General features: G+C 39.9%; 2 protein-coding genes across 2 annotated transcripts; both read left to right on the top strand.

The window, feature by feature from the left end:
* Positions 1 to 1,497: 1,497 nt before the first annotated feature.
* Positions 1,498 to 11,752, top strand: stc1 (stanniocalcin 1). Its single transcript, XM_014160157.2, has 4 exons — positions 1,498 to 1,787; positions 6,898 to 7,040; positions 7,156 to 7,367; positions 7,546 to 11,752. Exons 1-4 carry the CDS (start codon positions 1,673 to 1,675, stop codon positions 7,844 to 7,846), a joined length of 771 nt encoding a protein of 256 aa, XP_014015632.1. The 5' UTR covers positions 1,498 to 1,672; the 3' UTR covers positions 7,847 to 11,752.
* Positions 11,753 to 22,556: 10,804 nt separating this feature from the next.
* Positions 22,557 to 25,212, top strand: nkx2.7 (NK2 transcription factor related 7). Its single transcript, XM_014161067.2, has 2 exons — positions 22,557 to 23,078; positions 24,322 to 25,212. Exons 1-2 carry the CDS (start codon positions 22,793 to 22,795, stop codon positions 24,894 to 24,896), a joined length of 861 nt encoding a protein of 286 aa, XP_014016542.1. The 5' UTR covers positions 22,557 to 22,792; the 3' UTR covers positions 24,897 to 25,212.
* Positions 25,213 to 25,992: the final 780 nt, after the last annotated feature.

The raw sequence follows: 25,992 nt of genomic DNA, 5'->3' as shown, positions 1-25,992 counted from the left end.
TAATATGCATTTCTCTTGTTTCTCTTGTTTGGTCCAAAAATGCAATAAGTTGAATCAGGTGTGTTAGTGCTGGACTGAAACCAAAGCCTGCACATAGCGGCTTCCAAGACCAGAAAGTGAGGATCAAGCTCAGGTATTACATTGGCTTTACACCAAAGTCACTCTAGTAGAATAGCATAGGCTATACATACATCTACAAATGAGTAGATGGATGGATGTACTGACATGGAGATACCAGCATTACACCATGGCATAATGCCACTGTAATGTGGAATATCACCAATTTGACACTGAATTACATGAATTCAGTTAACCAAACGTTTCTAATAGGCTTTGTTTACCTTCCATTGATTAATGTTTGAATAGATCAAGGATGTTGCTATGCTCAGACATGGATGACACTTTATTGGCATCCCTTTGGCACATGTAGCTCCAACTCGTTTGGATCCGTGCCTGGCTAAGTCTCTCACCGGCATGCCACGAAGCAGGGAATACGTCAACAATGATGGTTATCCATTCATAACATACTTTATGTCAATAATGAGGTAGTTTATCTCAATGTTAAATACATTCTATCCGTTAAACCAACAATGGTATCATTTATTGAGCATGGTTCAGCAAAATGCCAATGCGATAAAAGTCTAATCATTTGAATAACTTCAGTTGATATTTTTTCTACGACATTTATGTACGACAAAGCGCGCAATCCATTTGACTAAAATCGCAGGTTATTAAATCACATCTATTAGCCTAAGCAGTATAACGTATACACATTATGTCATCTATTCATTCCGGTAGGCAATACATAAACATAATAAAGTAATTGAGCATTGTTTCAAGATGCAATTGATACATTCGTGTTGACATAAATTGGACTGGACCATGCCATTGGTTGTCGAGAACTTACCCAGTCTCAATGTTGCCACCAATCTGTCCAGTCTATTTTAGCAAATGGAAATTGCAGAAAAGGCCTATATGGTATTGGTTTGCATGGGTTCAGGTAACATCAGGTAACATTAAATCTATTTCACGCTTACTAAAGTTTGCATATGGCGCACAGAAACATAATTAACAATCAATCAAGTGAATATGCCAGTCAAAGGTTGGTTGAAGAGAACAGATACACCGAAAGACATTGACTATAACAATAAATGAATGTCAATTTTGACTGAATAAATAGGCTAATGAACTCAGTTTGACTTGAGATGGCAAGAGGCACTAAAGCTTCATTGTTTTATCAACTCAAATAATAATGTGTGTAGGCTATCATTGTCGCGTAATAGGCTACCCAAGACCACATTAGTTGAATTTCAATGTACGCTACAGTAAAATGATCAATCAATTAGGCGACTGGAGAGAGAAAGCATGGTCGTGGAGAGAGAAAGCCTGGTCGTGGATGCTGTGTTTTGATTGGGCTAACCAGGAGACTCGTAGTGTGCGCAGTCCGATATAAACCCATGCAGACCAGCGCTCTATCTGTCATGCTCGTCAAAAGAAATCAGTGAACGGTCCAGGGAAGCCGCATTGTGTAGATGGTAGCCTACTTAGTAACCTAATAGATTTACATTGTTGAAAACACGGCACTGTGCATCTTCAGAGCTGTATGAACTATAAATCAGATAAGCAAGAAACACTATTTGTATTTTGTTAGATCATCAGTGATTATTGAACAATGCCTTTGAGGACCGGACTTTTTCTTCTAATGGTGCTGATTGCATCTGCATATGAACTGGATCAGAACGAGTCGTATTCACCCAGAAGAGCCCGCTTTTCAGCAAATACCCCCTGTAAGTAACAAACAGTCTCTTTTACAATATTGCATATTTTTGAGCGGATGGGTGTTCTCATGCACATATTTTTTTAAATCCTATATTACCTTGTATGCACTGCACAGTATGAGGGGGAATGTTTGCCATTTCATGATATGCAGCTCTGTTTCCAAGTGAACGAACGCCTTGATCGACAGAATAATGAATAGCTCGAACAAGGATAGGTTACTCACCGTTACCGGTGTTTTACCGGCAACAGATGAGTGCGAGTTTCGCAGTGACTGACACCTGTGCTTGAAAGCTGTATACCACCATCAGATGTTGAATAAATGGTCTATGAACAAATGTCTTTGAATTAATGGTCGTGTGGGTTGGTTAAACCCGAGGAGAGAACATGAGAGATATTCATATTTCTTTTAGGACAGATATGGAAATGCATTGATGCAGATGAGCCCACTTGTATCGTGTGGATCAATGGTTATTTGGTCACTTCCTTTACTGTATTACAAACACTTGTTTTGCTTATAGATTTTGTCACGTGCTCAACAAGTAATGTCGTTTCAGTGTTGCAAATGTCATACATTAGTCTACCTGCAATATTGCTTTACGCACCGTTAATGATATATTTTTTTTACCACAAAATAAATTATTTACAAGTGTTTGGAAAAAACTATGGACCCATCACATTTGAAATGTATTGATATTCTTCAAAGCAGTCACCAGTGTAAAGTGAAGATACTATTGCTATAGGCTAAATAAATACGGACTACTGCACCCACCTGTGGCTACTGGCTACCGTCTTGACTGGATGAATGAAGCACCTAATGCCAGAACAAACTTGAAGGGGATAGGCCTATCAAAGTGAAAGCAAAGAGGGTGGAAACACATAGAGATAGATAGAGTACTCATTTTTGTATCTGTGCCATTGTAGCATCTGTGACAGCATGGGCAGCGCCATTGAGGCAATCTCCATTTTGAAGTTGTCTATTTTTTTCTTCTTCATGATTTGCTGATACCTCCTAATGGAAGGAAGTTGGAAGTCCCACCCAGTTGACTACATTAAGGGCTGGCTCTAGCCTTTTGGGGGCCCTAAGTGAGATTTGGAGGGATCAGCCAATGAAGTTGGAAGTCACACCCAGTTGACTACATTCAGGGCCGGCTCTAGCCTTTTGGGGGCCCTAAACACTTTAGCATTTTTTCAATCTAATTTCCAGAAATTCTACTCTTTTAGCCATGGGGTGGATAGAAATGTTGGCAGTTTTAAAGATAATTTCCTGCAATTCTACACATTTTGAGTGAGCATGACTAACAAAATCAATGTGGGCCACCTGAAGATCAGGACCCCTGGTCATGTGCCCTGCGTGCCCAGTCGGTATTCGGTGAATATTACTACAAGTTTAGATAACTGGCTAGACTAACTTACCAATAAAAAAAATGTTAGCTGACATAGCTAACTGACTGACTGTCAGTGACTGACTAAACAAGAGAAGAACTGTTGATGAACAATCAAATTTCGAACTGTATATTTTACTATTCTAACTCTCAACAGTAAGTTGAGACACCGACTGAGTTCCTAAAAAAAAGAAAGAAAGTGGCAGCCTGTAGCCATCCTTGACTACATTAAAATGGAAGCGCTCAATGGCGCTGCCCATGCTAAAATGGCCGTTTGGCCACTAGAGGCCTATAACTTTCTCTATGTGGAGACGTTCATTTCTTTGATGATAGAATGTTGGCCATTGACCAGGAGTTATATCCAGACTCAAAGAAGCACAGTGTGCAATGTGTGGCGTGATCAGTGGCGATTTTAGCATGTGAATCTTTGTGGGGCAAACAGCCTGTAATCGAACCCGGGGCTGCAGTGGCGCATTAGCACTAATTGTTGAATTTGCGATTTTCCAACTTGTGTAATGTTTATGGCCAATGAGCACCGATACGTTTTATCTATAATTTCTCTTCATATGACAAGAATTGAAAAGGATTTGCCAGTAGATTGCTGACTTGATGCATGACTGCTTGTCTAGCTTGCTAGCTAAGATTTTGAAAGTATGATGTTGACATGATCAGTCCAATCAAAGCTAAGGAAGATATAACGGGGTTTGACGTTATTTTATCTGTGGCCAATGACATTGAGCCTTCATGGATGGGCACTTCTAATGTTAGTCTATGGCAGCACCCAAGGGGCTTGAATTTTTTTAGCTCTACCCGTAGATTCTGCGGTGACATAGTGTCCCCATGAGTGACAGAACACTGAGCCAATCATGGCGCAACTAGAGAACATTACGCTCCGTATTTTCCGCTGGCTGCCCCACCAACACAGAAAGCACTGAGCTAGGCTGAAACACCTGCATTTTGGAGCTGCCTTACTCAAGAAAACAAAAAGAGACCATGTTTGTATGTGGCTTTATTAAGTCAATTTATGTTTTTTTACATTGTTTGCAAACTGATACATGACACATATTAATGCCAAAATAGCATGCAAAACAGGCAATTAAATTTTTTTTTTTTAGCTAAACAGGTGGGGCTCAAACCTGCTCTGAATAACGCTTCGCCACTGGGCATGATGTACGTCCCCACCCACTCATTCCAGTCAGGTCTCATAGACTAGACGTAACATAGTAAATGTAAATCCAGGACACTTATTCATATGATATAACATGGAAGGTTACTTAAGGCAAAAACAAAAGTAGGGTCGCTGGTCAGGGTAGATCGGTTGGCGTATAATGCAAACTTCTAACAACCCAAAGGTTGTGTGTTCGAATCTCACCACGGACAACTTTAGCTAATTAGCAACTACTTACCACTTTGCAACTACTTAGTATGTTAGCTAACCCTAACCTTAACCCTTTAACCTAACTACTCCTAACAGAGCAGCACACCTTGCCCTTAACTGCACATACAGAACTACCATCAACAACATGCATGTCAGTCTTTCCTGATTGAGGGTTGATAAGAAATGTACTGCATCTTGTCTAGTTTTTATGATAAATATTACTGTGATGAAAATTGTCTACATAATCAAATAACATTCAGCTCAGACACCCATATATTTATATTATTTATTTAACCTTTATTTAACTAGACACCCATACATACCCCACAAGATATGCCACCAGGGGTCTCTTCACAGTCCCCAAGTCCAAAACAAATTCATGGCAAGGCATAGTTTTATACAGAACCATGATCGCATGGAACTCTCTTCCATCTCCAATAACCAAGCAAACAGCAAAATTGACTTTTAAAAACAGATTAAATAACTCATGGAACGGCGGGGACTGTGAGGGGACACACAAGCAGATACACTCTAACAGTCAGATTTTTTGTTGTTGTATTATTTGTATTCTTTTTTAGTTGTATTGTTTGTATATCATTGCATTTTACATTTGTGTGACTGTCCTTGTTTATCAGTGTATCAGTGTTTTGTTACTTGTCATGTTTTTTTGGTGGGCTGCAAGAAGAGTAGCTGCTGCTTCTACTAAAGCTAATGGGGATCCGAATGAACAAAACCACTAACCCTAACCCCTAGCTTAGCTAATGTTAGCCACTTAGCAAATGTTAGCGTTAGCCACCTAGCCGCCTAGCTAAGGTTAGCCACAAAAAATTGGAATTCATAAAATATGATACGTTTTTCAAATTCGTAACATATTGCACAAATTACAATTAATAAAGTGAAAATAAAATCTTTCAACTAAGCACGGCCCCTAAAAGTGACGATATTGAATAGCAATAAAAAAATCTAAATAATGAATGGCCTAGGTCTACATTGCAGGGGGCTGTCTACCACCATGTATTCTGTTTACCGGTAAATTAGTTGATGGAATAAATGCTCATGCACTCTTTCCAAAAATGTGTATATGAGATGGTTTTCTATAGCCTACATTCTCAGAAAGTCAGCTGTATTAACAGTCCCATAAAATGAGCAGAGCAGTGAAAGGCCTAAATTTGGAGATAAGGGAATGAATGAGGTGTTATCTAGGTGTGATCATTAAGCCCTTATTTGTTATTTAAATCAATGCAGAGGTTACATCAGACTAAGTATCTGCAGCATTGGCCTCCTTGCTCCTACCAATAAGAGATACCCAAGGGGTGTGCATCTTTAGAAATACAATTTCTATATTTCTATGCGTGCATCCACAGAATGTGGAAATTATCTAACGACCTGAGAGAAACACGGTGGAGGGACAGTTTGATTAGTGATTAGAGTGTTGTACCACATAGAGATCACTTATCTGCTTGACAGCCATAGCGATTCATTGCTGATTTGCTAGTTAATTACAGTGTGGGCTCGGCTGGACCCAAAAGGTTCAATGAATGAGAGTGCATCCATTTCTGGTACAGTACATCAACTCATTGTCACAATTGCTGTATGCCTACCATGAACTTGTCCCAGTCTTACTAAATGGACATTAGAGGCACTCATTGGAAGACATTTGGGGGTTTTCTGGATACTTTAGATATTTGCCTCGTCAGAGTAGTTTACACAGCTGTGTATATCAGCTTGCTCTTTAATATTAAGTGTGAGGCTATATTTATGTGGCACATTAGATCTGTTTCTGAGGAATGGGGCAGTGACCCATGGAGGGCAGGGTACTTGACTGTACTGTTAAGTGTGCACAGTTCATGGTGATGAGTGTCAGGTGGTTTGGCACACCTTCCAATTAAGCATAATAATATTGCCTTGTCACATATGATGGTAATGGAAACAAGGGGTCTGGTGCCAAAAGTGAAAGTCAGCAGAACCTGATCCTGAATAAGCAACACTCGCACCAGTGTGCGTGGGTGTGACATGCCATGACTCCATAAGAGACCTTCGCGTATTTGTGGTGCAGTTGGTCACAAGTCTGTTCCAAGAAGCAAAATGCTGGAATATCCATCAAATTCTTTCCCAGGAAGAGGAAATGTAATTATCCTAAATTGTCTCCCAGTCTTAAAGGGTTTGACGTGTCCAGTGACTAGTCAAGTTGTAATTTGTCTGAATATTGATGATATCGGCATAGAATCAACTATGCATGAAAATTCTCATCAGATCACTTCCTTGTTTGGTTCACAACCAATACAGACTGATTATCTTTCATTTCTTGTTGAGAGGTATATGGTAGCCTAATGATCCCTTCCCTCTCGGTGTCTACAGCTGACGTGGCACGCTGTCTGAACAGTGCCCTCCAAGTAGGCTGTGGAGCTTTCGCCTGTCTGGAGAACTCCACATGTGACACAGATGGCATGCACGACATCTGCAAGTCCTTTCTGTACAGTGCAGCTAAATTTGACACTCAGGTATGATCATTCTTCCTCTCTTCAAATCTGACACAATATGTTGCAGTAGATTAAACCTGTTAACTGAAGTTGAGTCATGTTCTGTGGTATTACTATGATATGTGGTTTTGTGCAGGGCAAAGCCTTTGTGAAAGAGAGCCTCAAGTGCATTGCCAATGGCATCACCTCAAAGGTGTTCCCCACCATCCGCCGCTGCTCCACCTTCCAAAGAATGATCTCAGAGGTTCAGGAGGAGTGCTACAGCAAGCTGGATATCTGCACTATCGCCCGCATCAACCCAGATGCCATCGGAGAGGTGGCACAGCTCCCAAGCCACTTCCCCAACAGGTGAGTTCCTAGAAAACGTGGGTCAAAGGGCTTCCATTTCTATTTAACTTTATCTTAGTACAACAAAAGCTATGTATTTGATATACTCACTCTATTGAAGCAAATATATTTCAGTGGGCTCCCAAAACATACTTTGAAATTGTACAGCAACAAAAATGCATGCTGCATTCTCTTGTAGGTTTTATGGTAAGCTCCTCCAGAGCCTGATGGACTGTGATGAGGAGACTGTGGACCTGGTGAGGGCCAGTATGGTGTCCAGGCTTGGCCCAGAGATGACCATTCTCTTCCAGCTGCTGCAGAACAAGCCCTGCCCCTCGGCTGCTGCTGCTATTGCTGCTGCCGTTCCAACTGGAGTGGAGGGCCGTGGGAGTTTGCAGTGGTCCATGGGTCCACACATGTATAAGATCCAGCCTGGTCTACGCAACAGAGACTCTGCCAGCCATTTAGGCAAGAAGCGTGCCACTGGTGACAGCTCCTAACTCCCACTCAGATCCAGAAACTACACACACCCCTCATAAACAAGCTAACAGATGTCTCTTCACTTGGGTATTTAAGAATCATTCCTCTCCAGGCTGGAAAATAACATGCACCTCTAAGAGAATAGCCAATGTGTTTCAAGTATGTTTAATATCAAAGTTTGAGTTGTTGTGTGAGATACATTGTACCTTAGGTTTGAGAGGATCCCCTCCCCTAAACTATTTCCTAACTCTTATCACTCACACTGTTTGTTCATTGAACATGTTGTTATTGTAGCACCACAACTTGGCCCTGTTCATCCCTGTTCACTTTCCATACTTGATATAGTATCATCTGAGAACCAAGTATCATCCGAGAGCCTAGTGAGGATGATGTCCCTCTAAGTTTTCTGTCTAGGATTTCAAACATAAACCTGCAGGTATGGTTCATATCTATTGAGCACAAGTGTTCCCAAAAAAATGTTGGTTGCAATATTCAAATGTGCATCCATTAGTAGAATATCAATTGATAAGTCAACAATATCTTCATCAATAGATAATTATTAATAGATGTTTCATACAGTTTGTGAGATATTTCTATATTATGATGAGATTAGTAAAATGAGTGTGCTATATAAATCAGTGTCACATAGTCACTGACACAAACAGGATTCATTTATTTATTCATTATTAGTCTCAGATGGCCACAGCCAGCTCTGTGAGAGAGGCGTGTCCCTCAGATGAGAGCAATCCTAATCAACTTTGCGCAGGAAGCTACTTTAGACCGACCAAATAATTTGAAGCCACCCAAAATGTTATTCAAAACAGACTTAAATGTGGTGGAAGGTGTGTAGCTAACGTCTATACCAGAGAATATAGCATTGTTTAGATACAACTACATATGTTCTGTCCTGAAACACTCATTTTACAATAAGTATGGACCAGCAGTGTAACTTATGAGCGGGGACCCCCTGAGATTGATAGAGGTCACCCCCTTGGACTGATGAACAACATTCTCCCTGGTGAATATGACACAGAGGGGTTGGATCATACACACTGACTTCCAGTGTTGATAATGACTATTTAAAAGCCTTGTTGGTATAATATTGATATTTATTTTCCTACTATATTATTTAAGTTGTTATTTTATGATGTTGCTGTAGTTTTAGTTACAGATATACAATTTTAAAGTGCAGTTTGGTCATGGCTCCTATTTCAATGGGGGCTCATGATCAAATACTAAAGTATCTGCCACTCTCCACACTTTCCGCTCTGTTGACTGAATAGGACCCATTGTATGACTCTGTGCTGGACATAGGGGAACAACATTGTCACTTATGTACTGTTGCAAGGGGACTTTGTGTTTAATTTCCAAACCCAGTTAATAATGTTATAAAGGTAGAGAGAAATTGTGGTCAAGCCATTCATTGTACATTTAACAAACAGCTAAACTTGAAGACGGAACTGCAAAGCATTTGCTGAATCTATTCTTAACATCATGCAAAATAATGTTTCTCTCAGAAAGGTTACCCTAGTGACATAACTCCATAAGTGCTTCAATAGAGGGAGGTTAATTCATAAGACTTTGAGCAGTGTATTCTCACAGTGCACATGCCTGGCTGAGGGAGACGTACAATAGGGGAAAAGAACGTTAAAGAGATGTGATGGTTTTACAATACCAAATCATTTGAAATGTTAGGAACTCACAAACCTATGCAATAATCTCTTATATGGAGGATTCACGGTAACACACAAACATGCCCTTTGTCACAAACAAAGCCAGTTGATGCTGAATATATGTGGCAGCAGCTTATTTGCTCCCATACTTATAGTGAAGTAGCAGGCAATGCAATGTGCCCCTGGACTCCCCCTTTCTGTTGCTGGGTTTGTTGCTGTGGTCTCTGTTGAATTGTTTTTTGTTTAGTATTTTTCTTGGGATATAATATCTTGCTTTTAGTAGCAATATAGTGTATATTCAAAATAAAAAGTAAGGAAAAAAATCCCTCAGAAATGATAAGGCTGTATTACTTATGTTACATGTGCACTTTGCATCTCTTATGACCACTAAAGGGCCATTGAATCGTTCAACACTTGTGATGGGTTGGGGCTACGTCCATTCTGTACTGTTAATATCTCTGTGTCTGTAATAGCTGGACAAATCCAGAACAGTTGCTGCTAAAGAATAGCTTGCTCCCTTGTATGATGGATTATAATTTCCCCCTAAAACATTTACTTGGATATCTTTGGTAAAAACCCATTCACAGAACCTGGCATCAATCTGTATACTTGCATTTTAACATTTACATTCAGTTTGGCACTTCTTCTGGAATTTGTACATTTCTTTGAATGTTGCTTGCAGTGAATATATGCCAATGGTATTCTGTTTATTTCCTCTCCCTTGAGACTATGCTTATACATCCAAGTTCTGGGTAACTTCAGAGAATGTATCTTATATTGAATGTCTGTTCTAATGAGGATGTGCCCAAACCTAGATGGTTCATTATCGTATTTTAGAATGTGTGTTTTCGTTTAAAGGTGGTGTATGAAAGTCTGAGAATTAAATTAACAGACTTACAAATCATATTTTGTTATTTCAAGACATGTTTTGTTCATTAGCCTTTTAGTGCAGTGGGCTAAATCAGGGTCACACAGTGTTTCTTGGTAGTCTTAAACAAATCTACTTTAGATGTGTTCATAAATTCACTCTGAAGTGCGCTCTGGGCGTTCGTAAATTCATAGCTTTTTCAGAGCACACACTGCACACTCTGGACGAGGAGTAGGGTTGATCCAAGCTTTCTGACCTCACAACTGCACTTAAGCACCCAAGCTAACTGGCTGAAGTTGGCTTGCTTGCTAGCTACTTCCAGACACAAATGACAGAAAACCTCACTCTGACCATTTTACTAGCCCTAGCAGAGGTGGTTTTCATGTTATGTAGAGCATTGTTGACTAACTGTGCTGCTGGCAACAATTTAATAACGTTTTTTTGCCAACATTTACTGACACCGGTCATAAATTGCTCAGTTATTCTGCGCTCTTGCACACTCAGACAAGAGTTCCCGGATATCGGCGTAGATAGCCAGAGTGGATTTACGAACGCACCCTTTGAAACAAAAGTATACACCTCACACACATGGTTATGGGCTTGAAAAATGAAGACACCTGTACCATGTCAGATATAGAGTTGAAATGTATTACATTTGGAGTTTGCATCACAATATTACACTTTGTATACATCACAGAATACTGAAATATAACAAAACCGTTTGCAAAGAAACACCAGATTTTATGCGTTAAAAAAAGAAATGTTTATGAATTATACAAATATGAATAATTCCACCCATGAGGCCACCAGAGGGCGGCGATTTGGTCATTTGACTGCAGGAAAGGGCTACGCTATTTGTTGCAAGTCAAGATTAGGGTGAATTTTGGTGGGAGGCCTACTGGATTATTAGCTAGATCTATAGCTAAATCTATCCATAGTGAAATCGTCAGCAGCAGTTTCTTTTGATACACTATACTTTAGGGCAGGCTGGGGACTGGGCTCCCTGAACTCTGGAACTTCATGGTACTCGTTCTTCTCAAGACTTGAAATCAATATAAATACAGTATACATGTTTTGCCAGAATTAAAACTACTGGGGTGATTAATAAGAATTACATCTTAATCGTAGTGACAGTTACTTTACTTTCAAATTCGTAGATGAAATGAATCAGTAAGACATTTGAGGAGATTGCTTGCTGAAGTTCCTAATACAGTAGCTACTGTATGTTAAGCATGATTGATCCTTGTAAATCACTTGCACTTTAATACATACTCATCTACATATATACCCATACTGTAGATATGTATGGGGTTTTTCTCTGTGCTGAAACTTATGAAAGATACAAATGTATCATCTGTGTGTCTTTGCTGATTAGAAATAAACTATTATCATATCTGGCATATGATATCAAATGTGTTGACTGCGTTCATTTTACTAACATGTAAACTTTGTTCTGCTAACATATACTGTACATCTAAACTTCAAATCTGAAAAAGAAGTGCAATTATTAGCAAGTGAATATCTATAAATAATTCCACTGTAATGAGTTGTTATTTGTCTGATGATATTACAAGCAGTTCCATCACTTGAGAGTAGATGTGCATATCACAATGGCCAATATTGATCTCAAGTCTGATTCAGAATAGGGAAGCTTGCTACCAATACCATAGAATATTACACAAGCCAGCGATATCTCCTCAGTGCTTTCTGGCTGTGACAAATCTGCTAGGACCCATGAAGTAGGAAACAAGGACAAATAGAGCATGTCCTTATGAAAATTAACTTTCTTAAACTTGAGCACAAACGAGCTGAAACTGCAAAGTGCCTGTATCATTGGAGTGCCCCAGGAAAAGAGAGAGCGGTACGCAAGTGGCTGCATGACCGCTATCTCAGTCAGAGGCAGATATAATTTCATGCCAATTTGGAAGAGTCCTGTAGGGCTTTCTCATCAGCAGCACTCCAGTCCCAGGGATAGGTGATGCAGCTTCTCTGCATAGAGTAATTCCAACATGTTCTGCTTTTAAAGAGGCACTCACATGGAAGTCATCAGCCCATTCTCTTGCACAGTGCAGTGCACTAGCCTCTTTTACTACAAGTCTAGATGTTTAAAGACCCAATTCAGCCATTTTTATATCAATCTGAAAACAATTCTGGTCAACAATTAAGTACCTTACTGTAATAGATTTCCATCAAAATGGACAAAAATTGCTTTTTAGGAAATAAATATTTCTCAAGCAAGAATTTTCTGACTGCCGATAGACTGCCGGTAGGTACTTTTCACAGTAGGAGGCCGTTCCCTTTACTGCTAGAACAAAAGACTCACCTGCTGCATACCGACCTGGTACCAATGAACCTGATGTTTCTACTTGTAGAATCGCAATGCTCCTCGGTGGCCAACAACTTGACTTTGAGCCAATCAGAGAGCATGAATCTCTGACAGGAGTGACAAGAAAAAGGAAAAGGTAGTGGCACTTTTTACAGTCTAATCCATACCCTTTTATCAGAATTGTTCTAACTAAAGCAATACATATTTTTTTCTAGAGCAAGTCTACATCTTTCACGTCTAACTTCAGAGTTTTGTGCATGAAGAATGATTTTTTGTTTGGTTTTATAGAGTGCACTAGCTTATTAGTTAGCTACAAGCTAGCTAGCTAAGGTTAGCTTGCTAACTGAGCAAAGCAGTCACGCACACTTCATATGACACAAATGGGGTGGCAAGTGCAGCACAATACACACAACACTAAATGCATAGCAAATGCATAGCCAAACAACGCAACTGCCCTTACAAAAAAATATTGCAGTTTAGAAACTGCAGTAAAAGTGTAGTAAATGCCATCATATGTGGTATTTTGAATGCAGTAATTGTAGAATAACTGCAAACTTCTGGTTGCAGGCTGAGTGGCTGATGACTGCTGTGTGAACACAAAAGAGATGGACTGCCGACACTGTTCAGAGGTGCTAAGTACTGTCAGCTGGCAAAAGTTTGACAATCCTACCGGTGTGTTTGAGCTATTATTGGCAAAGAAATTTGGAACTCTCTTTGTTATTGGTCTATTAACCAATATACCACATGGTGATGTCACCATTGAAAGCCAAAACTACCACCCATGCAAACCTGCTGATTGGAAGGTACTGTGTAGATTGTATTTTCAACAAGCAACTATCAGGACATGTTTTCACAATTTTACAGTGTTAGTTACATCAGCTATTCTACAATATGATATAAAACACAGGAAAATCTAGTTTTTGACTGCATTGGGGCTTTTAATATCCTTAAAGGAATCCAAGTGCAAGGCAGGACCATTCCCTGGAACAAAAATGTACTTCTCTATTAGTCTTTTATGATAACACGTCATGCGTTTGCGAGGAGACAATCAAAGCAGAGATTTACTGGTGGGGTTGCATCTGACCACAGGGGGGCATTCTCTTCACTGGAGAAAAATACATAATGGACATAAAGCACATGTATTTTGTCTAGAGGTGCTCCGCACACCTTACTCAACATGTGAGATGAGTGGGCATTCTGCACTCGCTTGATAAAGCCATGAACAGAAAAGCAAGTCTTCTTAGAGGCCTATTGTACCATGCCTTTAAAACAGATGATGGATGAATGTCACAGATCATCTAGCTCAACCCTCTTGCAACCCCTCCAATATATTCTCACGGATTTGATGTTAGGAAATGTGGCAGATTAAATATAATCTATCTTGGAAGAATTACATGTAATTACTCTTCATTAACATCATTAGGCTGGCCACCATGCCTCCAAAATATCTGTACACTGTCTGTCAACAATGTGATAAGATCATTGCACTATTATCAATGCGGTAAGCAGATCCTGCTTCTCCCTCTGCATTAGATATTCATTATGTCTTTCTCTTCCCATAAAACTTTACATATTCATCGGCAGCGTGACAAATCAGATGTGCAGTGAAATGGAGTATGACTGAGAAGAGCAGTGGAGGATTATATCCAACAGGCAATCTCTCCACAATCCCTTCATTTGACTGGGGAAATACCCAGGGACAAGAATGAGATTGAATTTAACTAAAGATAGATGAAGAAAAAGCGGATGGAGGACAGTGTGCTATAGTTAAGTAATCATATATGCCATACAACAAACGTGGATCCTAATTAATTCAACAACGTAATGCAACAAAATAGGAAAAATGCCAAGGGAGGTGAATACTTTTGCAAGGCACTGTATATATAAAGGGTTTGAACGAATTGTGCCCTTGGCCTCTCTCTCAAAGGAATGAGGATGACGATGTAATTGAACACATCGATAAATTCCAATCAGTTTCACTTCAAACATTGAAGTGTAATTTCACTGTCTTCATGATCTGCACAATCTAGTCATTCTTATTACAATACATATTGCACATCCTAATCCATCAAACGATTTCACCCATATACCTTTTAGTTTGAAAATTAACTCAAGGTTTCAATATAATATCCTAACAATAGCCTATTTTGTACCCTCTCTGTACCACACCAGCAGGCTCTTGAATATCTGGGTCTCAGTAAACCTTGGTTAATAACAATGGAGTGAACTAACACTGTCTGTTACCATGGATCCATCTACATTACTATCAGCATTCCCAAGGTTTTATTCAGACATGGCCCTTATCAAAATCAGCTGGTTTAGTAACTACAAGATCCAGTTGATTTCAGTTGGGAAAGACCAGTTGGGAAAGACCAGGTCTTTTAGGTCTACATCCACACAAAACTGTAGAACCTGCCACATGTCTCACCACTACCACCAGATGGGGATGTTTTCCAAGCCTTGCTTGAGATCTTGTACCAGGGCACTACCAGTGGAATAACATGCTGTAAAAGGGGCTAGTATAAGTACATGCTAGAGGGTGGTGGGAGGAGCTATAGGAGTACGGGCTCATTGTAATGGCTTGAATGGAATAAACGGAAAGGTATCAAGCACATCAAAAATATGGAAACCACATGTTTGACTCTGTTCCATTAATTCCATTCCAGCCATTACATTGAGCCAGCTCTCCTATAGCTCCTTTCACCAGCCTCCTCTTGTACATGCAGTTATGAAAAATCACTTTTGTGCTTACTTTAAGTATTTTCTGATGTCAAATACTACCAAATACTTAAAAAACGTCTTAGGGCTGGCCCCTTTTTTCTCCACTTTCTGTCTGAATGACGTGCCCAAAGTAAACTGCCTGTAGCTCAGGCCCTGAAGCCAGGATATGCATATAATTGGAACCATTGGAAAGAAAACACTTTGAAGTTTGTAGAAATGTTAAAATAATGTAGGAGAATATAACACAATAGATATGGTAGGATAAAACCCAAAGAGAAACCAACCGGAAGTTTTATTTTTTTGAGAGACCATCCTCTTAGAAATGCAAGAGAAAGGTCATATTGAAAATTAACTTCCTGGATGCAATTCCTATGACTTCCACAGGGTGTCAGCAGTCTATGTTCAAGGTTTCAGGATTGTAACTTCAAAAACGAATAAGAAATATCAGTTTTAGTAGAGGGACACAGTCTTGGAAATTCGTGTTTGCGTGCGCCATGAAGACATTACGCACATGCTAAAATCAGTTGAACATACTTCTAGTTTGATTACATTTTAGGGTATCTGAGGAGTAAATAGAAATGTATTTTGACTTGTTAAAAGAAAGTTTAGGGGTAGATTTTCAGATTCCTTTCTCTGCAAGTTGAACGAGCGGGACACCTAGCCCTAAGAAGTTTTTTTTATTTCGGTATTATTATATTTTTTTTTCACCCCCCTTTTTCTCCCCAATTTCGTGGTATCCAATTGGTAGTTACTGTCTTGTCTCATCGCTGCAACTCCCGTACCTAACCAAGCCGCACTGCTTCTTGACACAATGCACATCCAAACCGGAAGCCAGCCGCACCAATGTGTCAGAGGAAACATCGTACACCTAGCGACCTGGTCAGCGTGCACTGCGCCTGGCCAGCCACAGGAGTCACTAGTGCACGATGAGACAAGGATATCCCTGCCGGCCAAACCCTCCCTAACCCGGACGACGCTGGGCCAATTGTGTGCCGCCCCATGGGCCTCCCGGTCGCGGCCGGCTGCGACAGAGCCTGGGCTCAAACCCAGAATCTCTGGTGGCACAGCTAGCACTGCGATGCAGTGCCTTAGACCACTGCGCCACCCGGGAGGCCCCAGCCCTAAGAAGTTTTAAGGTGTGCTTGATTTAGCTTGCCTGTACACAATTAACCATCGAATCATGTTGAAGTCCCTAATTGCGCCCACTCTGCACATCAGTCAAGCTAAATAAAAAAGATATTTGACATGCAGGTGACTGCCAAAATAAAGGAAGCACCAACATAAAGTGTCTTAATAGGCCGATGAGCCACCACCAGCTTCCAGAAGAGATTCAATGCTCCTCTGCATAGATTATACTAGTCTCTGGAACTCTATTGGAGAGATGAGACACCATTCTTCCATGAGAAATTCCATCATATGGTGTTTTGTTGCTGGAAAACGCTGTCTCAGGCGCCACTCAATAATCTCCCATAAGTGTTCAGTTGGGTTGAGATCTGGTGACCGAAACACACACACACACACACACACACACACACACGCACACACAATTTTAAACCCACTATGCTCCTTTGAGTCGACACTTTCAAAGTCACTGAGATCTCTTCTCCCAGCCATGGTAGGCAACTGAACATTTTTATATACACTGCATGACCCTAAGCAGTATGGGATGTTAATAGCTGAATTAACTCAGGAACCACACCTGTATCCCTCACTTTGTATCCCTCATTTACTCCCTCATTTAAGTGTTTCCTTTATTTTGTCAGTTACCTGTAGGTACAGGACTGCTGTACTCTCAAGAGAATTTGGAGACATAGTTCATATTAGGCCAGTCTTACAGAGACATCTAGTGGTTGCACAATTAATAATGTATCCAACTGTTTCCATTAGTGTCTAAAAGGAAATGGTTTGATAACAAATACTTTCTGTTATACTTCAAATAAAACTACACAACTGGTAACTACTACTGGTACCAAATGGTGCCATATGGCCCTACTCTTGGGTTATTAACGTGTAATTACCATTTCACCATGTACATTCTCATTAACTATCTCGTAATTGATGTACCATAAAGATATGTTTCATGAAGTTAGTATGGAGGTTAATTAAATGAACACAACATTCTTAACACATCAATATCAAAGGAAGTACCATCGAGACACATTGAGAAGATCTGATTTTGGAGCACAGAGAAGCATGGCCATATAAATTGCACACATTTAAGCTTCTATGGCTGCGTTTACACATGCAGCCCAATTCTGATATTTTTTCCACTAATTGGTATTTTGACTAATCACATCAGATCTTTTTCAGAGCTGATCTGATTGGTCAAAATACCAATTAGTGAAAAGAATATCAGAATTGGACTGCCTGTGTGAATGCAGCCTATGTTTGCAGACAAGATACAGATATAAATCTCCATAAGGGCTGGCTGCCAGTGTAGGGGGCCAGTGACAGACGCATCTCAGGTGCAGAGCGTGTGGTGTATATAGTGCACTGAGTGCAGGAGGAACCCTACAAGGGAAAGGGATCTACGGTGAGTGACAGCACTAAAGGAGGTTTGGGGCTGGCGCCTGTTGAGACCTCTGCCTAGCAGCAATGGAGAAGAGTGGCTGTTTCCTTGACGAGAAGCAGATCCCTGTATCCTCTGTCCCCTCCCCCATCTCCCAAAGCTACAATGAGATTCCTCTCCAGGGAAGTCTGTGAACGCTCTAACTTTAACTTCTTTATAAAGAAGTTGTGAAAATAATGCAGGTTAGCGTTTTTCATCATGATTCTTGTTCTGGAGGCAGCTCTGCAGAGTAGTCACTAGCTCGCACAGCCACAGAGTCATACAATCTGATTCTAAACCTAACCCTATCCTTAACCCTAACCTTAACCACACTGCTAAACCTAATGCCTAACCCTAACCATATCATTAAGACCAAAAAGCCAAAAAATGCATGTATTTTTACAATATAGACAATTTTGACTTTGCAGCTGGCCCATCTAGTGGAGATCGCTAATTCCTGCCTCCAGTACAAGACTCAACCTGAGAAAATAAGGGGGAAACACAAGCGCTGTACGTAACGTAACACCAGTGAGGAGCAAGAAGACTATAGCTTAGTCTGCTACTGGCAAATTAATCATTTCCACCTCCACACCAAAAGTAGACTTTTGCACCATCTCACAGAGCAGAGGTCCATCCAGCACACCCAGACTAACCAGCCCTAAACTATCAGTCTGAGAGTCACAGCCTGTCATGGTAAACGTCAGAAGCCCTACTGTAAGCTGTGCCAATAGTAATTATTCTCACTCTCATGGATGGGAATCTCACATAACATTTTGATGAAGATCTTTGGTGACAAATTGGTCATGAGAGAGGGGATTCTGCTTAAGTCAATGGAGGATGAGTCGAGCTCTCCTTTCAGCTGCTATCATCTCCCTATTTTGGAGTATGATTAATTAGGGTATTTTGTGGTAAACGTTACTTAACTGGCTTCTTATGTTACAGTGATGGGACAATTGATGGGATTAAGAGGGGAGGTTGTGCTGTAAGAGAAGAGGAGCTGCAGAGACTCAGAGAGCACTGCCTTCTGTAGGCTAATCAGCTCCAAGCGTTCACAGAACACAGGTGGGGTGTCATTAAGTCATTTAGTCATCAAACTGGACACCTTGAAATCCCCAAGGTAGCCTACCGTCTGCCTTCGAAACATTCCAAACAATTCCCAGCTGAAATGTATGCCTATAGAGTTGCTACATGAATTGCAGTAAAGGAGCTTTGAAGTTTTTGCTTGCTTGTTACTAGTTACAGTGTATTACATGAAATGTGCCAAAATCTTCCAAATAAACAACTTTTGTCAAACAAACCTTTTTACCTAATGTTATTGGTTAAATAGAAAAGGGGATTTTGTTATTTGATTTATGAATGCCTCATTTTGAATTCAGCTATTTTAAACTTAAAAGGACAGTCTACAGTTCAAACAATAACAAAGCGAACACCCCACCACTGTGTTTGTTAAGCAGATGAGGGAGGGATGGGGTTGGAGAAATGTACCACTCTCAAACTCATAGACTGAGCTATGGATGCAAGGACTGACAGACCATCATATCAAAATAATACCTTTAACATGTGTTTGGTTACAATTACATTGTTTATAAACATTGGAGTAAAACAGGCTTATATTTTGGGTTCTGATGGGGTATGATAATAGTAGAACTAAGCTCATGCAGCATTTATAAGTTATATTCTACAACAATCAATGGGTATATATCATTCATTTAAAATGATCCACCCCAAAAAAATGTGTCATCACAATTGTGCCCCAGGCCTGTGCCTCATAATAAAGTTGGTTATACTTTTTCATATTGTATTCTTGTTATAGAAAAATTATCCTAAAATCTGAGTGAATGACAAGTGAATTTTTAAAGTTCCCTTAAAACACACGGTGCTTCGATCACGCAGACATTTATTTCAAACATGCATTGACAGGTTTATATTCCTCTTAGAAAAGACACTGACGCGTGAAACGAGGAGACAATCCTGCAAGTAAACAGGAATTGAGAGTTTTGATAAACTGGTGCAGCTGGTCAATAAATCTGATTTAAAACAGTTAAATTAATATTTTCTACCACTACAAATTGTCTAAAAATATTAACTAAAAAAAAAGCATTGGTCAAATATATTTCACTAAACTGTTGACAGGAACATATAATATTCTTTGACTTGGGTCGAATTCTATATTGTATTAATAAAATCGTGTTTTTATTTATTTAACCAGGCAAGTCAGCTAAGAACAAATTTGTATTTACAATGACGGCCTAGGAACAGTGGGTTAACTGCCTTGTTCAGGGGCACAACGACACATTTTTACCTTGTCAGCTAGCAACCTGTCGGTTACTGGCCCAGCGCTCTAACCACCAGACTACCTGTCTCTAACCACTAGACTACCTGCCTCTAACCACAAGACTACCTGCCTCTAACCACTAGACTACCTGCCTCTAACCACTAGACTACCTGCCTCTAACCACTAGACTACCTGCCTCTAACCACTAGACTACCTGCCTCTAACCACTAGACTACCTGCCTCTAACCACTAGACTACCTGCCTCTAACCACTAGACTACCTGCCGCCCCAGCAGGCATCATGAGTGGCTAAAACAGTAAGCCTATACATACACATAACATATGAAGTAGTATTTTCGATTATTTGTACTAGTCATTTCCAACTTGTTTTGATAAAGGTCAGGAAGGCCTACATGGAACAATGTATTACGTTTGATAAATTGTCGAGAAATAGATTGGGTATGGATTGGGGGAAAGTATGCATAAATTATAAGTAATTATTTAGTCTGAATATACTGTAAGCATTTCGACTTTATTACTGACGATTTCGATTGTCATGACTGATAAATAAATGAAAGAAACATGTGCAGCTGTGGGCTATGCATCTATGCTACTGCCGGTACCCTATTTGAATTCCTCTTGTTGGACTTAAACGGAAAGTTTGGTTTAAAATCATAAGATCTCATATGTGCAAGCTCTTCTTAATTTAGGAAAAATGTAGGAGGCATTGCAAAGCTTCTGGACGTTGGGGTCAACTAATTTATATCCCATTCACGCATTCGGCTAAAATATGTTAATGTCTTCATTATTTACTTTTCACATTCCCTGCATTAGATGAGATGGAAATTGAATTGAGACTCTAACCTGTCTATTACATTGGGGCAGTGGAAGAGCTCATTAATGTTAAACCCTGGTCTCTCTTTTCTCTTCCGGCGCGTCTCAGCATTAGCCAAGCATTGCAGGCTGGCGCCGCGGCCTCTCCACTTCCACAACATTAGGTGTAATGTTACTGTTTGTTGTGGCCTAAGCATACTAATAGGTCGTTGGAAGTCAGCATCAGTGTAAACCTGAGCGACATCCACCTTGCCGGGCAAGATCACTCAACCATGAAGACCTGAACAACAATTGAGTAACCTACCCTGTCTCAACAGAAGCTCATGAATAGAGAGCCACTGGTTTGGCATCATGCAGTCCATGTGGTTATGGATAGTTATCGCAGCTGCGAGTTGAATTTAGTTTGCTGCGGCTGATATTAGAAGCACGTCTGCTTCAAATCCTAAAATCCTATTAAAACGCAATCAGCCTAAACTCCTCTGCAATAATCTCAGTTATGATGTCTATATCATACACTCTTAGAAAACAATATATGCTTGTCTTGCTTCATATATTGTACCCCTAAAGGCTTCATTCAGCATGCTTCCCATCCGAAACAGATCGGGTCAGTTAATGCATATATTCTGACGACATTTTGTGACGTTTTTGTTCGTTTTGGTCTTCGGCAAGGGTTTTTTCAGCTGTTCCTGTACAATAAATGTTTTCTCAAGGCAAGCAGAAGTTCTGGAGCTTAAGTCTACGCCCTTCGTCGGTTATTGGTCAACGGTGGAGATTCTTCAATGAAGAGTTTGTTGTCATTGTCAATAGACAATTCCTGTTTTTTCACTTCAGAAATACTGCACCAAACATCTTAGTTTGATGTAAAATTACGCATCTCCTTGGCAAAAGCGTCAAAATCAATGACAGATTTCTTGAGTTATCTTAGATAAATTCTGACTGTTTTGAGGAAGTGTATACTGGCTATGGTGTCTCAAGATGGGACAAACAGTAGTCTACTATTGCCACTTTTTCGAAATTTTCTAGCGAAGGTATGCGAGCACACTCGTTCGGTTCGCCTAGCCGAGTTCTAGCTGAACTCGCCTAGCCGAGTTCAGCTAGACACCAGCCGATCCAAAGCAGTTGGTTCAGTGAAGAAGAATCCCTAGGGTTCTGATCAAAGAACCCTACAAAAGGGTTATATATTGAACATTTAGGGGTGCCATATATGAAGAAAGCAATAGAACCCTTTTTGATTCTATCCAGAAACTTTTTATCTAAGAGTGTCCAACAGCCAAACTTTCTTCTTCGTCATCATCATCATCCTCAATAGCTAGGAGAAAATGTAGGCCTAATAACTTCCCATCCTCGCACCCCACCCCCATTCTGTCCATCCTTACCCAGATAAAGTGAGATGTCTCGTGTCACCGTGTAAGATGAGATAAAGGAGTGGTTAAAGTGCATGAGACAAGCGCATCACACACTTGGCTATTGGCAGTTTGGAGACGGTTTCTTGGAGTGCTGAAAGGTATGCCCTGATGATACTACACACGATACTGAGACCAGGTTGACGTTCAGACAGTGCTCATCAACTCACCTAGATCTAAGGAATTATTACATCCCTATTGAAGAACATTTGGAGAGCATCGCTAATATCTGTTGTATGATTGATTTCATTTGACCACGCTGAAACTGTGCAGTTACACATTTGTCTGTCTTAAAAATAATCCTGTGTATAAACTAGTGATGCTTCCCAGTCCAGTGACTTCAACGCCATTCTCGGTGAAGGATATTCTAAAGATGGAGCAGCAACATCACCCCCACCAAGGTTTCTTCTATCCAGATCAAGACGCACAGATGTCTCTGCAGCGCATGCACAGTGCACTTCGGAGCCTCGATTTACTTGACAGTCAGGATAAGTCGTGCTTCTCGGGGGCAACACAGATGAAATGCAGCCTGAGTTCGGAGGACATTGACATCCTGAGGGGCAGTTGTAGTTCAGCGGCTGAGGAGGAGACAAATGGGGACACAGGTAAATTAAAACGATGTCGTTAAAACACGCCGCGCTGACATCCAATGACAGATATTTCAGAAAAAAAAATATTCGATTGGGCTCTGTCAATTCAAGAACTGAATTAAAATGTAAAAACTAAAAAAAAAAAAAAACATTTTGAAACAAACTGAAGTACACCCTGAATTAAGCTATATGGAATTGGCCCCAATCCTGCCTCTTGATGCTGCATGACAGCCTGTCTCTCAACCTCATGCCACACCAAAATCTATTTTCATGAACAATATTATCAACATTTTTTAAAGGGGCAATGAGCTGTTGCTACATTCATTTTTGTACTTATAAATTAATGATATGTACCCATTGATTATTGAAGAATATAACATATTGGTGCCTCATGAGTTTGGTTCAACTGTCGTACCCTATCAGAACCAAAAATATAAGCTTGTTTTACTCCAATGTCTCTAAACAAAGTAAATGTAAGCAAACACTATATAGCCTCAAAACATTGTTAAAACTGTAATGTTTATTTTATGGATTGTCAGTCTTTACATCCATAGCTCTGTCTATGAGTTTGAGAATGGTTACATTTCTACAGCCTCATCCCGCAGCTTGTTAACCAAGCAGGTGTGCGGGTACGATGCTTTGCTATTGTTTCTACTGCTGATTGGCATTTTAATAGGCATGCACAACATTAAATATAAACTAGCTACCTCCTATTTTGAAAATGTTTTCCAAATATAAATTAATGGCAATGACGAGGCCTACCTATAGGAGAAAGTAAAGGCTAGTAAAGGGTAATGAATTTACCTTCTCACCACATTTAAATTAATCTCCGTGTGAGCTTCATATTGTGACATTGCTGATCTGCATAATGCGTAATGCAGTTAATACGGAGTGCATGTGACGCAGCAATTTCAATTGAAATAGGCCTAACCCACTGTGCAAAAACTGGGTGAATCAACGTTGTTTCCACGTCATTTCAACCCCAAAAAACAATGGGATGACGTTGAATCAACGTGGAAACTGATTGGATTTGCAAGAAGTCTTCAATGTAAGGTCATTTCCTATTTTTTACCCAACTTTTAACCTAAATCCAATGACATGGTGAATGTGTTTGTTAATTTCACGTTAGTTGACCACTCCACCAAATGTAAATCGGAACTAGAAGGTGAACTGACGTCTGTGCCCAGTGGGAAGTTTTTCACTAGGCAGTTTTCCAATGAAGGTATGTGTCTAACATTGCTATTTCTAATTATTGCAGGTATGGTTCTTGACGATTCGATGGGTTGTGATGGGAAAAATGACAATACCTATTCAGACAAGCCAAAGCAAAGATTGCGCAGAAAACCTCGCGTGCTATTTTCTCAAACGCAGGTTTTTGAGCTGGAACGGCGCTTCAAACAGCAGAGGTACCTTTCTGCACCAGAGAGGGACCACCTCGCCAATATTCTAAAGCTGACTTCTACTCAAGTCAAAATCTGGTTTCAAAACAGGAGGTACAAGTGCAAGCGGCAAAGACAAGACAAGTCTCTGGAATTGGCTGGATACCCGCCTCTACCACGAAGGGTGGCAGTACCCGTGTTGGTTCGAGATGGCAAACCGTGCATGGGAGGACCTCATTTAGCGCCATACAACGTGACAATTGGCTCTTACAACCCCTTATATGGATATGGTAATAACTCACATGGTTGCAGTTATCCGAGTATGCCATCCATACCAAGTCCCACGCAAATGTCCAACAACCATATAGTTGACGTGAACCTCATGGAAAATGTAGAGGGGCCATTCCAACAAGGACACTTTCAGGCAACTTTACCGGGGATAAGAGCGTGGTGAGAAACTATTCCAAAACAACCACCCAACTCTCATCAAGTTTTTTTCGTTTAGGTTTTTGTTTAGGTTTGGCTATGCAGCTACAAGGTTACTTGTGAATAACAACAACGAATAGGCAAATCCAAGTGTAGGCATATACTGTTTAACACGTTTATATTAGACAATATGTGTTTTATTCTAACTATGTGTATTGGTCTACTATAATTTCTTGTTTAACTATTTAGTTTTGTTTAGCTTATTTAACTAAGTTGATAATATTGCTCTAACGGACTTTGTTCAAGAAATTGTATTTTTGTACATGACAATAAACATTGATTTAATATTTTATTGTGCTGTGAGATCACGTCATCCTCTCTCTGCAACCCAATCATATTATATTTAGACTTGTATTAGACCTACAAGTACATCTACAACAAATAACACAAACGATTAAAACGATTAAAAACAACAATATCAACAGTCAAGGCCTAATGGGAATACTAATTGTATTATACGTTATATTATAAATTGCATTATAAGTCTTATAATACAATTATAGTTTTATTATTATTATTATTATACGGCCAAATTTATAATACATGTTGGGGGTTGCTCTATGCAGGGGATAAATGGTCCAAAACAAATAGGCTATAACGTTGCTTCATCTCTTTTAGAAGCATAAGGTCGTTGATCTCTTTATGAAACCATTATAGGGTTTTCATCGTTGAGCCTGAATTTAGCGTACGAATTTAAGTATGACTTGAGTTGACGTTGACAATTAATAGCCTAAATCTATACACGCCACAAATTGAGATTGGGCTTCTTCAAATAGCCTATTTGTAATGAGGTAGGACTAATTGCTCATCCAATTAACAACAATTACAATCAACACGCTACTGCTGTATTTTTTCCACTTAACGAATTAAGTTTTGTTTTCTTTACCCTGAAAACGAAAAAAACTAAAACAAAGCTCACTTTTCCTCACTGATAGCAGTGTAAAATAGCATTTTCATGTTTGTCAAATATTCGTTTTATATTGTTAGACCATATAAATTGTTGCTAAAGATATCGCTACATTGACATATGACCTGGCATAAGCCCAACGATTTAAATGGTTCCA

This window comes from Salmo salar, chromosome 20 (genome assembly GCF_965601325.2).
Source record: "Salmo salar chromosome 20, fSalSal1, whole genome shotgun sequence".
In the NCBI taxonomy this organism is placed as follows: domain Eukaryota; kingdom Metazoa; phylum Chordata; class Actinopteri; order Salmoniformes; family Salmonidae; genus Salmo; species Salmo salar.
Note: the sequence above shows the minus strand (reverse complement) of the source record. Positions and strands in the feature narration are given on the sequence as shown.